Source organism: Hemiscyllium ocellatum, chromosome 2 (assembly GCF_020745735.1).
Source record: "Hemiscyllium ocellatum isolate sHemOce1 chromosome 2, sHemOce1.pat.X.cur, whole genome shotgun sequence".
NCBI lineage: Eukaryota > Metazoa > Chordata > Chondrichthyes > Orectolobiformes > Hemiscylliidae > Hemiscyllium > Hemiscyllium ocellatum.
The window spans coordinates 1076319-1092058 of NC_083402.1; the positions used below are offsets into that span (position 1 = coordinate 1076319).

The 15740-nt window shown below is 41.5% G+C and overlaps 1 protein-coding gene across 3 annotated transcripts in view; it reads left to right on the forward strand.

The window, feature by feature from the left end:
• The window catches only part of nipbla (NIPBL cohesin loading factor a), a 529062-nt gene that overhangs the window by 297196 nt on the left and 216126 nt on the right, over positions 1-15740 (forward strand). For all 3 annotated transcript variants that reach the window (XM_060834051.1, XM_060834059.1, XM_060834067.1), the window contains 2 exons: positions 5553-5635; positions 13170-13302. In XM_060834051.1, coding sequence (XP_060690034.1) covers positions 5553-5635; positions 13170-13302 — 216 coding nt within the window. The remainder of the gene's footprint in view (positions 1-5552; positions 5636-13169; positions 13303-15740) is intronic.

A 15740-nucleotide genomic window follows, 5' to 3' on the forward strand; every position in this document is an offset into this window, starting at 1 on the left:
ACCTTCACTATCCTGTGACTCCACTTTCAAGGAGCTCTTTCTGTTCAGCAGCACTCCCCGTGACTTTATCATTAAGTATATAAGTCCTGCTAAGATTTGCTTTCCCAAAATGCAGCACTTCACATTTATCTAAATTAAACTCCATCTACCACTCCTCAGGCCATTGGCCCATCTGATCCTGTTGTAATCTGAGGTAACCTTATTCACTGTCCACAACACCTCCAATCAGCAAACTTACTAGCTATACCTCTTATGCTCACATCCAAATCATTTCTATAAATGATGAAAAGTAGTGGACCCAGCACCGATCCTTGTGGCACTCCACTGATCACAGACCTCCACTTTGAAAAACAACCCTCCACCACCAGCCTCTGTCTTCTACCTTTTGAGCCAGTTCTGTATCCAAATGGTTAGTTCTCCCTGTATTCCATGAGATCTAACCTTCCTAACCAGTCTCCCATGAGGAACCTTGTCAAATGCCTTACTGAAGTCCATATAGATCACATCTACTGCTCTGCCCTCATCAATCCTCTTTGTTATTTCTTCAAAAAACTCAATCAAGTTGACTATCCCTAATCAATCCATGATCTATGAGCCTCAGAAGAACTTTCTGTTCATCAGTATCCTAACTGGGCAGCCCCTTACTCTCTCAGGTTACTTATGGTCCTAGACTCTTCCACAAGAACAAACCGTTGTTCCGCATTTATGCTGTCAAGCTCCATAAGAATCTTACTTTTTTCAGTAAGATTGCCTAACATTCTTCTAAACTCCAGTGAGCACAGGTCTAGCCTCTTGTAAGAAATCCCCATCACACCGAGTCAACCCAATGAATCTTCTCACTGTCTTTAATGTCAGTGTATCTTTTTTGTAGATATGGGAATCAAAACTATTCTCATCATTCTAGGTGTAGCCTTACTAATGTCTTCTGTAATTTATGGGTTGGAGGTGCTAGTGTTGGACTGAGGTGGGCGAAGTCAAAAATCTCTCAACACCAAGTTATGGTCCAGCAGGTTAATTTGAAACCACAAGCTTTCAGAGCTCCTGCTCCTTCCTCAGGTCTGCAGTTCCAAATAAACCTGTTGGACTATAGAACGGTGTTGTCTAATTTTTGACATTGTATAATTTAAGCAAGGTATCCCTATTTTTATACTCCATTCCTTCTGGAATGTAGGTCAGCATTCCATTTGCCTTTCCCATTACTACTGAACTTAGATGCTAGTTTTGTGTATATTTATACATGAGGACTCCCAAATCGTGCTCTGCTGCAGCCTTTATCCATTTAAATAATAACTGGCTCCTCTATTATTCCTTCCTGAATGCAAAATCTTGCGTTTTCCCACATTATATTTCATGCTCAACTAGTGTACCTAATTGAAAGTCTTTTGAAAATCCAGATATATTGCATCCACTGTTTGCCTTTGTGCTGCTTGTTATCTTTTTAAGGAATTGTAACAAACTTGTCAACTATGATTTCCTTTTTATGAAGCCATGCTGACTACTTGATCATTGTACGTATTTCTAAATGCTGTGTTATTCCATCCTTTACAATAAACTCAATGGATCTAGGAGGTAGATTTGCAGGAGCCTTAGCTGCTGTCCTTGTACAACAAATTCAAGAGTTTTGCTCCCTGTTTGAATGGGACTGGGAACAGCAGGTAGAATGAGCTGACTCTCCATAGCACTATGGCGCAGAGAAGTATTCAAGTGGAGGAAGAGAAGAGGAATGTTGTAATTGGAAATAATATGGTTAGAAGCATCACATTGTTCTCTGTGACTAAGACCAAGAGTCCCGAAGGTTGTATTGCCTGCTTGGTGCTTGGGTTCAGGATATCTCATCTGGGCTGCAGAGGAACTTGGAGTGGGAGGGTAAAGCTCCAGTGGCTGTGGTTATGGTCCACGTAGGTACCAACGACTTAGATCGACGTAGATACTACGGCAGAGATTCTGTCAAGGTAGTATGAACAGCTAGGAGCTAAATTAAAAAGCAGAACCAAAAAGGTAGTAATCTCTGGACTACTACCTGAGCCACGAGCTAATTGCCATAGGGTCAATAAGATTAGGAAGAAAAATGTGTGGCTTAAAGATTGGCGTTGGAGAAATAGACTTGAACTCACAGAGCATTGGGACTAGTGGGGGGAAGAAGTGATCTGTTCCCATGGGACAGTCTTCATCGGAACCATGCTGGGTCCAGAGTCCTAGTGAATTGCATAACTAGGTCTGAGGGCAGGGCTTTAAACTAAATTAGGGCTGGAGGGGGGAAAGGTTCAGTTATTGGGGAAGTTAGAAAACCTGAATTGAAGGAGAAGGTAGTAGTGCAGAACTCAGAGGTTAGTAAAACACACAAATAGGACAGTGTATGGAAAGGGTTAGCAATCAAACTTCAAGCACACTCGACAAAGGAATGTCAGAGAGAAAAGAGGCAGTTAATAAAGGACTGAAGGTGTAATATCTGAATGTACACGGTATAAGGAATAAGATAAATGATCGAAATTGGCAGACGCAGTGGGCATCATGGAGACAAGGCTGCAGGGGTCTCAGGATTCGGAGCTGAATATTCAAGGATATAGATTTACCACTCTGAGAAAAAGAACAGGAAATTACATCGCCAACACTAGGAAACTCAAACATATAAATAGAAAGCGGGCTACACCACCAGTGCTTCAGTCAGAGGCTCACTGAAGATGTTATCTAGCATGGTGATGAAACATCTGAAAACGAACCTTTCAGCTCAGCGAGCAAATCTACATCCAGAACCTCGACCTGAGCTACAAATCTTCTCAAACTTGCCATTCTAGGATTACATCCTGTTGAAAAAATAGGCGGGTGGGTGGAAGGTGTAAGAAATTCAGTTGGGCCAGATGTTGAATCTGTGTGGGTAGAATTGAGGAACCACAAAGCTGGGCAAACCATAGTTGGAGTTATGTACGGGCCTCCACACAGTAGTCAGGAGCTGGGGCGCAAGGTGCATCAAGAGATAGAAAAGATGTATAGGAAAGGCAAAGGTCCTTGGAGTGAAAAGTTTTACATTTGAGAAATGTTTGAGGACTCTGGGTTTATACCTGATAAAGTTTAGGAGGATGTGGGGGAATCTAATTGAAATAATCAGAATACTAAATGGCCTGGACAGAATAGATGTTGGGGAAATGTTTCCATTGGTAGGAGAGACTAGGTCCCAAGGGGACAACCTTAAAGTAAAGGGAAGCCCTTTTAGAATGGAGGTAAGGAGAAACTTCTTCAGTCAGAGAGTAGTGCATCTGGTGAATTCATTGTCCCAGAAGGCTGTGGAGTCCAGGTCATTGAGTATATTTAAGATTGAGATACATAGGCCCTTGATTATCAAGGGGATTAGGGTTACTGGGAGAAAGTGGGAGAATGGGGTTGAAACACCTATCAGTCGTGATTGAATGGCAGAACAGACATGATGGGCTAAATTTCTGCTCCTGTATTTTATGGTCTAAACAGTTTTCTAATAGCAGGCATTAATATATAACTGGCTTATAGCTACCTGTTTTTGTCTCCTTTCCTTTTTTGAATAAACGTTTTACACAGGTATTCTTCCAATCCTGTTGGACCTTTCTGGAAAGTAATTATTTTTGGAAGATTACTACCAGTACTTCCACTTGTTACTTCCTTTACTGTCCTATGATGTAACCCATCAGTTCCAGTGAACCTATTGGCCTTTAGCCTCATTGGTTTCCCTCATACTTTTTTCTCCAGTGATAGCCATTATACTTATTCCCTCTTCCCCACCCCGCTTTTGGTTATTTAGGACTTTTCAAATGCATTAGCTGTGTGAAAATGTTTCTTCTCACCTTGCATTTGCTTTTGCAAAGCACTTTAAAACAATTTACATAGATTGTTTGGAGTTGGGGACCATGTGTGGTGTGTCAGTGTTTGTGGTTGACATGAAGATGAGTGATAGAACTCATGTGCAAAGGATTTCTGAAAGTTTGCAGAGGGGCATTGTTAAAGAGTGGGCAAAGATCTGGCGCATGGAGTACAATGTTAATAAATATGAAGTCATCCATTTTGATAGGAATAACAGTAAAAAGGATTATTATTTGAATGGTAAAAAATTGCAGCATGCTGCTGTGCAGAGACCTGGCTGTCCTTGTGCATGAATCACAGAAGATTGGTTTGCAGGTGCAGCAGGTAATTAAGAAATCAAATGGAATTTTGTCCTTTGGTGCTAAATAGATTAAGTTTAAAAGCAGCGAGCTAATCTTGCAGCTGTATTGGGTGCTGGTGAGACCACACCCAGAGTACTGTGTGCAGTTTTGGTCTCCTTACTTGAAAAAAGATGTACTGGCACTGGAGGGAGTGCAGAGGAGGTTCATTAGGTTGATTCCAGAATTGAGGGGCTTTGGTTATGAGGGAAGACTGGGATTATATTCTTTGGAATTTAGAAGGTTGAAGTGGGATCTTATAGAAACATATAAAATTATAATGGGAATAAATAAGCAGGGAAGATGTTTCCACTAGCAGATGAAACTAGGGCAAGAGTGCACAGCCTTAAAATTAGGAGGAGCAGATTTGGGACTGAATTGAAGAGGAGCTTCTTCATCCAGCTAATTGTGAATCTGTGGAATTCCCAGCCCAGTGAAGTATTGAGGCTTTCTCAATGAATATTTTTAAAACTAAGTTCGATCATTTTATGAACAGTAAAGGAAGTAAGGGTTATGGTGAGAGGGTGGGTGAGTGTGGCTGAGGCCACAAAAAGATCAGCCATGATCTTACTGAATGGCGGAGTGGGTTCAAGGGGCCAGATGGCCCACTCCTGCTCCCAGGTCTTATGTTCTTATGTGTCATTTAATTCTGTATTATTTTATAAATGGGAACATTTACTCCTCTTTGGTCTGTCCAGAACCTCTGTGATTTTGAAGCCTACTATCAAATCTTCTCCCAGTCTCTTTCTCTCGCTCCCTTCTCTTCCCCCTGCCCCCCCCCAACAAAGCAAAACTGTCAAGTCACATGACACCAGATTTTAGTCCAACAGGTTCATTTGAGATCACAAGCTTTTAGAGTCTTACTCCTTTGTCACTTCACCTGACGAAAGAGTAGTGCTCTGAAAGCTTGTGATTTCAAATAAACCTGATGGCCTATAATGCGGTGTCGTGTGACTTCTGACTTTGTCTACCCCAGTCCAACACCGGCACCTCCGCACCAAAGCAAAACAGATCAACTTCTCAATTCTATCTTCATAAATTCCTCATTGCTGAACCATTCTCAAAAATAAAACAGGAAGAGCTCATTGCTCATTGTGGATTGTTGATAATAGCTATAGCTAAAATTTTGAAATAGGGTTATTGATGCCTTGTTGTGCAGATGAAGTACTTGCAACAAAAACATTACTTGTTAATAAATCATCCTTTTATAGAAGATGCATTGACAATGCATTAACAGCTACACAGGCAGTTCATTCAAATACTCTTCTAATATCATCCTGGGAATTAGATCTTGTTTGGTATCCTATTGTAAAGGTGTATGGATAGCCCTTATCTCTTTTGTTCCAAATTGAGATGTCTATTAGTTTTCCGTGTTTCGTCTTTCAGGTTGATCAAGATGTCTTAATTACCAACTCATATGAAACAGCAATGAGAACGGCCCAGAACTTTCTATCAGTCTTCCTCAAAAAGTGAGTTCAAAGGATCTAATTATAAACATGAAAGTGAGTCCCTGTGGTGAGTGTTTTAATTTTGAAGCAGTGGAAGTTTTGTTGTGTCTCATTGCTTCGCTGTTGCCTCACAAGGTTTCAGTGTCCGAATCTTTGAGACACCAGATACCGAATTCCTTGACTTCAATCCTTACCATTTCCTTGAATCCCAAGGGTCAAACCACTTTAACGATGGTTACTGTGGCTCAATCCTATGGCTATGGATTATGTATTATTCTGGGTATTTAAGTTATCCAGTGCAAAAGTATCTGCCTCACACAAGTGTTCTCTCTGTGGCTGAACAGAGGATTGCTTGGTCTTCCAAAGATGATCCTATCCCTCTACCAGCTCACAAGAGTCTTCATGTCTAGATATGCATCTGTACAGGCTAAATGCAAGCTCTGCTAGAAACTGTTTATAATATAGCCACTGGACCAGTTATGTGATAGTGTTTGTAAGCATAGGGAGACATTGGCAAAATGATAATGTCATTGGGCTAGTATTCCAAAGGCCAAGACTAATTGCTGCAGAAATGGGATTAAAATTCAATTAATGGATAAGAAATTGAAGATAATCCTCAGTAATGGAAACCATGAAAATACAGGTCGTTCTTCTTTAATGCACATTATTAAATGCAATTTGGCTGTCACGTGATTTGTGAATTGCGGACCCTTTTTTTATAAAGCAAACTCCCATTTGCTGTTTTGCAATTCTATCCCCGGAACTATCTGAATAGCAAAACCCAGTCTCAGAATCCTCTGTCTGCAAAATGCAAATTCAGTGTGTTCAGCTAAAACAGGAATGCAATCAGCTCTGCAAGCCTTGAAACTTAGCTTGAAACTGGGAATTGTAGTCAACATTTAGAAGGCACTATATTTCAAACCGGGGGAGCATCTTGAGGACTGGACTTCCTCGTTGACATCACATGATCAGTCGGCTCATGCGCTTTCTGGTGAAGAGCTTCATGAAAGGTACAGTGCTGTAGTCAGTAATTTTAGTGTTGAAGTGTTAAATTTACTGCATTATTTCATTAAAATATATGATTTAAAGATTTACTTAAACTGTGCTTTCGTTTGTGTTAGGCTAACTCATATTTTTGTTATCATTTTTACTGGGTTTTTTTGGTGGTTCTCTCCAACCCATAGGCCCCATTATTTATATTGTATAAGTTGTGCTCCTGTGTGACACTGTTATCAGCGAACTACCTGTGGAACAGATTATTGTAAAAACCCATTTGGTTCACCAATATTCTTTAGGAAAGAAAATCTGCTATTCCTACCTGCATAGAGGTGGTTCTGCAGGGAGTAATTACTGGTTGACTCTTAGTTGCCCTCTGAAATGGCCTAGCAGTTTACTCAAGGATGATTAGGTTGCGGAATACATGCTGCCCTTGCTAGCTACAAACAGGTGCCATTAAAGAATAAAAAGATTGCTGGGCCAGCTGTATGTGGGAATGCTTGTAAACAGAGTCACTGGGTCAGCTCAGTGTAATGGAATATTTATAAATACAGTCACTGGGCCCATTCATTGTGGGGGAGTATTTATAACAATATGGGAGCTTTGCAGGAGCTACTTTGGAGGGTTTAAATTAGTCTGACGACGGAGAGGGGACATCTAAAGCAGTAGGGAAACGATAGAAGGCTGAGGACAGTATAAAGGTTAAAGAGAGCAAGCTTAAAAAGTTCAGATAATATTGGTAATCCCAGTGCTAGTGAGGGCAGGCAAGAGCATGAAGCAGGTGAAAGTGTGTGGGTTAAATTGCACATATTTCAATGCAAGAGGCCTGGCAGGTAAGGCAAATGTACTTGGCACAGGGGTGGTACATGAAACTGGGATATTATAGCTATTACAAGAAACATGGCTGAGGGAGCGACAGGAGTAGCAACTCAATGTTCCAAGGTACAGACGCTATAGAAAGGATAGAGGAGGCAAGAGACGAGGGTGCGTTGCATTTTTGATTAGGGAGAACATCACAGTAGTACCAAAAGAAGTCAATCTTGAGTCTGTGTGGATAAAACTGAGAAATAAAATGGGTTAGATTATTTTGATAAGGTTGTACTGTTGGCCTCCCAGTAGTCAGCAGGGAATTGAAGAGCAAATATGTAAGGAGATTGCAGGCAGCTGCAAGAACAATGGGGTTGTCATTGTAGCTGATTTTGACTTTGACTGGGACTCTCCACCTCTGAGTCTTCCAGCCTCATTCCTGATGAAGGGCTTTTGCCCAAAACATTGACTGTCCTGCTCCTCGGATACTCCCTAACCTGTGTTTTTCCAGCACCACACTCTTGACTCTAATCTCCAGCATCTGCTGTACTCGCTTTCATCTGAGAATTCCATCGTGTTAAGGGTTTGGATGGAGAGAAACTTGTGTTCAGAAAGAAGATCTCATGCAGTACGTACATGGCCCTATTAGAGAAGTAGCCAAACTTGACCACTTCTTAGGAAATAAGGCAGGGCATGTCACAGAAGTGTTGGTGAGGAGTACTTTAGGACCAGTGAACATAATTCCATTAGTTCTAGAATAGCTATGGAAAAGGATGGGTTTGGTTCGCAATTAATTATCTAAATTGATGCAAGGCCAATTTCGATGGTCTTGGACAGGAAATTTCAAAGTTTGATTGGGGGAGATGCTCTTTGCAAGCAAAGGGGACATATGGTTACTGGGAAGCTTTGAGAAGTGAGTTAATTAGTCTTCAGGGTTGGTACATTTCTGTTGAGTGAGGGGTAGGTCTGGCAGGAGTAAGGAACCCTGGATGACTACTGTTATTGTGGCTCTGGTTTTGAAAAAGAAGGAAGCATCTGCTATGTAATAGGCAACTACCATCAAGTGAATATAGAGGGTGTCTGAGTACATTTTGAGGGCAATCAGGAGGGCTAAAAGGGGGCAAGAGATGGCTTTCACAGATAAAGTAAAGGGGTATCCTAAGAGATTGTACAAGTACATGACCGGCAAAGGAGTAGGGACAGAATAGGGCCTCTTAGAGATCAACAAGGTCATCTATGTGTGGAACCACAAGAGTTGGGTGAGATCCTAAATGAATGCTACTTATCACTATTTCCCGTCAAGAAAGGTATGGATGCAAAGGAGTTTGAGGAAATGAGTAGTGATATCTTGAAGAGCATCCGCACTACAGAAGAGGAGGTCCTAGAAGTCTTAAGATTGATCCCTGGGACCTTATGAAGTGTGAGAGGCTAGGAGGAAACACTGTGGGTCTGGAAGCAGAGACATTTGTATCATCGACAGCCAGTGGTGAAGATCCTGAAAATTGGAGAGTGGCTAATGTTGTGCCATTATTTAAGAGAGTTTTCGGGGAAATGCCTGGGAGCTGCAGCCCAGTGAACCGAAGGTCTGTATTATGTCAGTTTGTTAGAGGAGATTCTGAGAAACTGGATCAACAAGCATTTGAAGAGGCAAGGATTCATTTGGGATAGTCAGCATGGCTTTGTACATGGGAAATAGTGTCTCATGAATTTGAGTATTTTGGATGAGCGGCCAAGAAATTAGATGAGGGCAGTGCAGTAGACAGTGTCTACATGGACTTTAACAAGGCCTTTGACAAGGTATCACATAGTAGGTTGCTGGGTAAGGTTAGATTTCTCAGGATCCAGGGAGAACTAGCCAATTGGATTCAAAATTGGCTTGACAGTAGTAGAGGGTGGTAGTAAACAGTTGTTTTTCAGACTGGAGTCCTGTGACCAGCAGTGTGTCACAGAGATCACTGCTGGCTCCACTGTTATTCATGTTGTTCATATATGAATGATTTGGTTAAGCATTTAGAAGGTATGATTAAGTTTGCAGTGGTTTATTTGGAAGCATTAGCTTTTGGAGCACTACTCCATCAGGTAGCTATGGAGCAGGACCACAAGACACAGAATTTATCGTGAAATATTAGTGTCATAGAACTGAAATGATATTTTGAACAAACCTAGATTGCTGTTAATTCTTTCACCTTTTAGAATGGATTACAGGTTTCAGTTCATTAACATGTAAATGCTTCATGGCTACCTGATGAAGGAGCAGCGCTCCAAAAGCTAGTGTTTCCAAATAAACCTGTTGGACTATAACCTGGTGTTGAGATTTTTTACTTTGTCCACCCCAATCCAACACCTGTTCCCCCACATCATAGATATAGTAGATAGCCAACAGCTTTTTTTCCCATGGTAGGGGATTCTAAAACTAGAAAATATAGATTTAAGGGGAGAGATACAAAAGGAACCAGAGGGGCAGTATTTTCCACACAGGGCGGTGAGTATCTGGAACAGGTTGCCAGGCGTGGTAGTGGAAGCGAGTACGATTTTGTCATTTAAGAAACGTTTCGTCAGATACATGGATGGGATAGCTATGGAGGAATATAGACCAAAAGCAGGCCAATGGAACTAGTTTAAATTGTGAAAAGTAGGCAGCATGGACAAGTTCAGCTAAAGGTGTCTGTTTTCCATGCTGTAGACCTCTATAACACTCTGACTTGGCCAGCTCAATACGGAAGTATTTGTATGTACATTTGCTGGGCCAGCTCAGTATGGGAGAGTATTTATAAATGCAGTCGCTGGGCAGCTCAGTGTGGGTGTGTTTGTTCACTCAATCACTAAGGGAGCTCTGTGGGGGTGTTTTATAAATACAGTCACTGGGCAGCTCAGTGTGGGAAAGCATTTGTAAACACAGCTGCAGGGCCAGCTCTGTGCACAAGTGTCTGTGAGCAGAGTCACTAGGCAAGTTGTGCAAGAGTGTCTAAGCGCCGTCTCTCTGCCAACTCTGTGGTTCCATGACTCACTGGGGTATTGCACTGGAAACTAAGCTTATTCTCAACTTTACATGGAAACATAGAAAATAGATGCAGGAGTAGGCCATTTGGTCATTCGAACCTGCACCGCCTTTCAACGTGGTCATAGCTGATCATCAAATTTCAGTACCCCATTCTTACCTTCTCTCTATACCCCTTGATCCCTTTAGTTGCAAGTGCCATGTTCACCTCAAATGAGGTGGCCCCAACAGCTTTTTGTGGGACAGAGTTCCACAGGTTCACAACTCTCTTGAGTGAAGAAATTCATCCTCAACTTGTGCATGAAACACAGAAATCTAGTATACAAATGCAGCAAGTAATCAAGGGAGCTAATGGAATATTGGCCCTTTTTCAAGCAGTGTAAGAGTAGGGAAGTCTTGTTGCAGCTGTACTAGTTGTTGGTGAGATCACATCTGGAGTTCTGAGAGCAGTTTTGGTCCCCTTATTTAAGGAAAGATATTTCATTGGAGGTAATTCAGAGAATGTTAAGTAAGATGATCCCTGGTAAGGAGGGATTACCTCAGGACCATGGGTTAAACAGATTGTAGTTTAGAAGAATGAGAGATGATCTAATTGATTCTTGAACGGATTTACAGGATAAGTGCTGAGAGATTTTTTGTCTCATAAGTGAGTATAAGACCAGAGGGCATGGTCTCAGAATAAAAGAGTGACCGTTTAAGACTGAGATGAGGAATTTCTTCTGAGGGCTGCATGTCTTTGGAATTCTTTGCTACAGAGTGCTGTTGGGGCAGAGTCCTTCTCTATATTTAAGGCTGAGATAGGTTCTTGATCAGTTGGAGATTCGAGGGTTACCAGGGAAATTGCAGGAAAGTGGACGTGAGAGATGTCAGATCAACCATGATCCTAATGAATGGCTAAGCAGGCTCAAGGGGCCAAAACAGCCTACTCTTGCTCCTATTTCTTATAGTCTTGTCGTATCTTGTCACCAGTTCACAGAGTAAACACCTACTTGTTACTAACTACATACCTGTTTGTACACCACCTATTGGTTCCAACTGGTCTGCAAACTATATTTCAACTACTGCTGAAACCAGCAGCTGTCTAAATAGTGCTTACAATGAGGGTAAGTTAGTTACTTGCTTTCCAAATATGCAGCAATCCTCCATCAATCCTTTGCTTTAAAAGAACAGGATACTGATTGAGGATGATCAGCCATGATCATAATGAATGGCAGTGCTGGCTCAAAGGGCAGAAAGGCCTACTCCTGCACCTATTGTCTAATTCCTTTCTCATTTCAGTCCACAAAAAGTCATAAGGAAGAATCACATATCCTGCGTCATAGACATCTTACTGCACTTATATGAATCAACCTGCATTGATATTTGGCCATCACATATCCTCAAGACCTCACAAAGCACTTCACAAAGACCAGAGCAGGACTTACACAGTCAATGGTCGGGCCCTGGTGTTATAGGACAAAGAGATTCAGAGGTACAGGTTAATAGCTCCTTGAATATGGAGTCACATGTTATTGAAGACAACTTTTGGCATGCTTGCGTTTATCAATCAGAGCATTGAGTTTAAGAGATGGGATGTCTTGTTGCAGCTAGATAAGACTTTGGAAGCTACATTTGGAGCATTGCGTGCAGTTCTGGTTGCCCTACAATAGATAGGATATTGATAAAATAGAAAGAGTGCAAAAAAGATTTACTGGGATGTCATCTAACCTGAATATTTTGAGTTATAAGGTGAGAGAGATTTTTCTCCCTGGGCATAGGAGACTGAGGAGTGACCTTAGAGGTCTATATTACTATGAGAGAAATGGGTACGGTAGGTTGCTGACAGCTTTTTTTCCCATGGTAGGTGAATCTAAAACTAAAGGGCATAGGTTTAGGTGAGAGGGGGAGAGACAGTCCAGAGCGGCAGTTTTTTTCATATAGAGGGTGTTGAGTGTCTTGAATGGGCTGCCAGAGGGTAGTGGTGGAGGTTGAGTATGTTTGTCATTTAAGAAACATTTGAACAAGTACACAAATGGGATAAATATGCAGGCATGTGGGACTAGGTTAATTGTGAAAACTGAGTGGCATGGACAAGTTGGGCTGAAGGGCCTGTTTCCATGCTGTAAACCTCTATAACTTTATAACAAGTTGTTTTTCAAGCATAGATAAACAAACCTGCAAAACAGATTTACACACATTCCGACAAATATCAAAAGTTATTTGAACAAGTCTAAAGGTATAGCCTGATAGAAACATTGGAAACAGGGACATATGTAAACTATTCGGCTGTTCAAGCCTGCTCTGTCATTTGTTATGATCATGGCTGATCATCCAACTCAATTGTCTGCTCCTGCTTTTCCCCAAAATCCTTTTAGTCCCAAGGCTATATCCAACTCCTTGAAATTATACAATGTTTTGGCCTGAATTTATTTGTGCGATGGTGAATTCCACAGATTCACCACTCTGGATGAAAAATCTCTCTTCACTAAGTCCTAACAGTTACAATATTTAAAAGGCATCTGAGTGGGTATTTGAATAGGAAGGCGTTGGAGGAATATGGGCCAAGTCTGGCAAATGGGAGTAGATCAGGTTAGGATATTTGGTTGGCATGGACGGGTTGGACCAAAGGTTTGGGTTCCATGTTGTACATCTCTATGCATCGAAATAGTTTACCCATGTCTTAAGACTGTGACCTGGACTGTGGCTCTGGACTCCTGAGGTTTGTGCCCAGACTTTGGTGTGTGATCAGTAATGAATCTCTTGTTTCTTCTATAGGTGTGGTAGTAAACAAGGGGAAGAAGACTACAGACCACTCTTTGAGAACTTTGTTCAAGATCTCCTATCCACAGTTAACAAACCAGAGTGGCCAGCAGCGGAATTGTTGCTGAGTCTGTTGGGAAGGTTACTGGTAAGAAACTACTTCACAGATATTCTTATCTCAGTTAAGGCTTCATGTTTTTGACTGACCGGTTCTAAATTCAAAATTTAAGAGTATGAACGAATACACTTCCTCTCAGATTTGTATTCTGGAAAGCAATTTAATTAGCTAATTACAACTGGATATGTGACATCTTTAAATGAAGATTAGGTGGCACTGTGGTTAGCACTGCTGCCTCACGGCACCAGAGACCCGGGTTCATTTCCCGCCTCAGGCGACTCTCTCTATGGAGTTTGCACATTCTCCCCATGTCTGCGTGGGTTTCCTCCGGGTGCTCCGGTTTCCTCCCACAATCTGAACATGTGCAGGTTTGGTGGATTGGCCATGCTAAATTGCCCATGGTGTTAGGTGAAGGGGTAAATGTAGGGGAATGGGTCTTGGTGGGTTGCGCTTTGGAGGTCAGTGTGGATTTGTTGGGCCGAAAGATCTGTTTCCACGCTGTAAGTAATCTAATCTAATCTTAAATAGTGTAATGGAAAACTCACTCGGTCTAACTATCATCCTGTTTACGGAGGTAATGCCTTCAAGGGACAAGGATGCTGTGCTGTAAATTATGAGCCAAATTAGCAACTGTTAGTGTCAAATGTGAGATGTACTAGCTGAGTTGAAATTTAAAGGATCAGAAGAACGGTTTTAGGGAATGAGTTTGCAATGTTTTTTAAAAAAAGTGATAAAGACCTTTCCCATTCACCATGGATTAACCATTGTTGTTCACTGGTTCCCTAAACAACCCAGATAAAATGTGCATGAGTCAAGGAGGAAAACAAATTACTGATTATCTAAGGCCATCAGATAAGCTCCTGGAGATGACACTTTGAATAAACTTGCAGCTTCTCTCAGGCTAAGGTCCTTTAAGAAATATTTCAGATTGCTCATTCCAAAATACAGTGATCCTCCACAAAGACAGACATTTCCTATCATCCATGTAGTTTTTGGTCTGCAGACCTTTACGGCTGTATTTCTTTTTCCTACAAACAGAATTGGTCCGACCTGCACCTAATGCATTGTTTATTAACCACACTCAAGATAGAAAGGTCTTCTGGTCTGGATAAGATGCATCCCAGGTTACCGAAGGAAGTCAAGTCTGTGATAATGGAGACTCTGGCTACAGTCTTCCAGGAGAAAGTGAGCTCTGCAGATGCTGGAGATCAGAGTCAAGAGTGTGTTATGGAAAAGCACAGTAGGTTGGGCAGCATCCGATGAGCAGGAATCTTGATGAAAGGCTCTGGCCCGAAACGTCAATTCTTTTGCTCCTCGGATGTTGCCTGATCTGCTGTGCTTTTCCAGCAACACATTCTCGACTGCAATCTTCCAGTACTTATTGCATAGGGAATGGCGCAAGAGGATTGAAAATGTTACTCTGACCAGTGGCAGCATGGATATGAGATATGCCAAAGAGAAGAGTAAAATCACTTCTGTTAGGATGCTAGAAAAGCACAGTAGGTCAGGCAGCATCCGGGAAGCAGGAAAATTAGCACTTCGGGCAAAGACTCTTCATCAGGAATGAGCTTTTCCAGCACCACTCTAACCTATGCTCTGTTTTCTTAGTAATGCGGAAGAGGGGATTTGCTCAAAGTATTATGTTTACCGCAGATGGTAAGAAATTGCTTTTGCTTGCATTATTGTTGGAAAATAGAAAACACTAGAACAATGTGCATCATGCAACAGCATAAATCTGTATCATCTTTTACTATCATGGTGGTGTACTAAATACGTAGTTGATACCGAACCACATAGGGGATACTTTGACAGACAACTGAAAGATTGGGCATGGTTTTTAAGGAAGGACTTAGAAAGTATTTCTACTCATCTGTTACTGGGTTCTACACTCTCTCCTTTTGAGGAAACAGTCAGGTGAGCATTTCTTCCCATTCAGTAAGCCAATGCTCTGGAATACACTGCAAGAAAGTGGTGGAACCTGTTTCAATGTTAGATCTCAAAAGAGATATTAATAAAATTAAAGGAGAATTTTTCAAGGTTCTGGCACAAGATGGAGGAAGAAGTATAATTTAATTGTTTCTATGCAAGTTTTGGTAAACTTTTATGTACTGAATGATTCATTCTCATTCTCTCTCTCTGTCTCTCTCTCTCTCTCCCATTCTGTGATGGGAGTGGGAAAAGGTTTGTGGTCAGATAGAGGTTTCAACAAACGACTGATGGTTTATTCGCAGAGAAGCTGGGTTGGGGCAAAGATCATCCTAGTTATAGAGAGTGGAAATGTAGTCTTGATGAAGCAGAGTACATGAAGTCAGAAACATAGCTTGATGTCAAATAGAAAATGGAAGTTGTAAACAGACAGTCACCAAGATGGGGGAATCTATGGATGGGAAATGGAACTGTGGAGGATTTTTAAAAACACTGTTGCAAGTATTTTTTATAATGGAGGCTGCTGGAACACCAAACTGTGA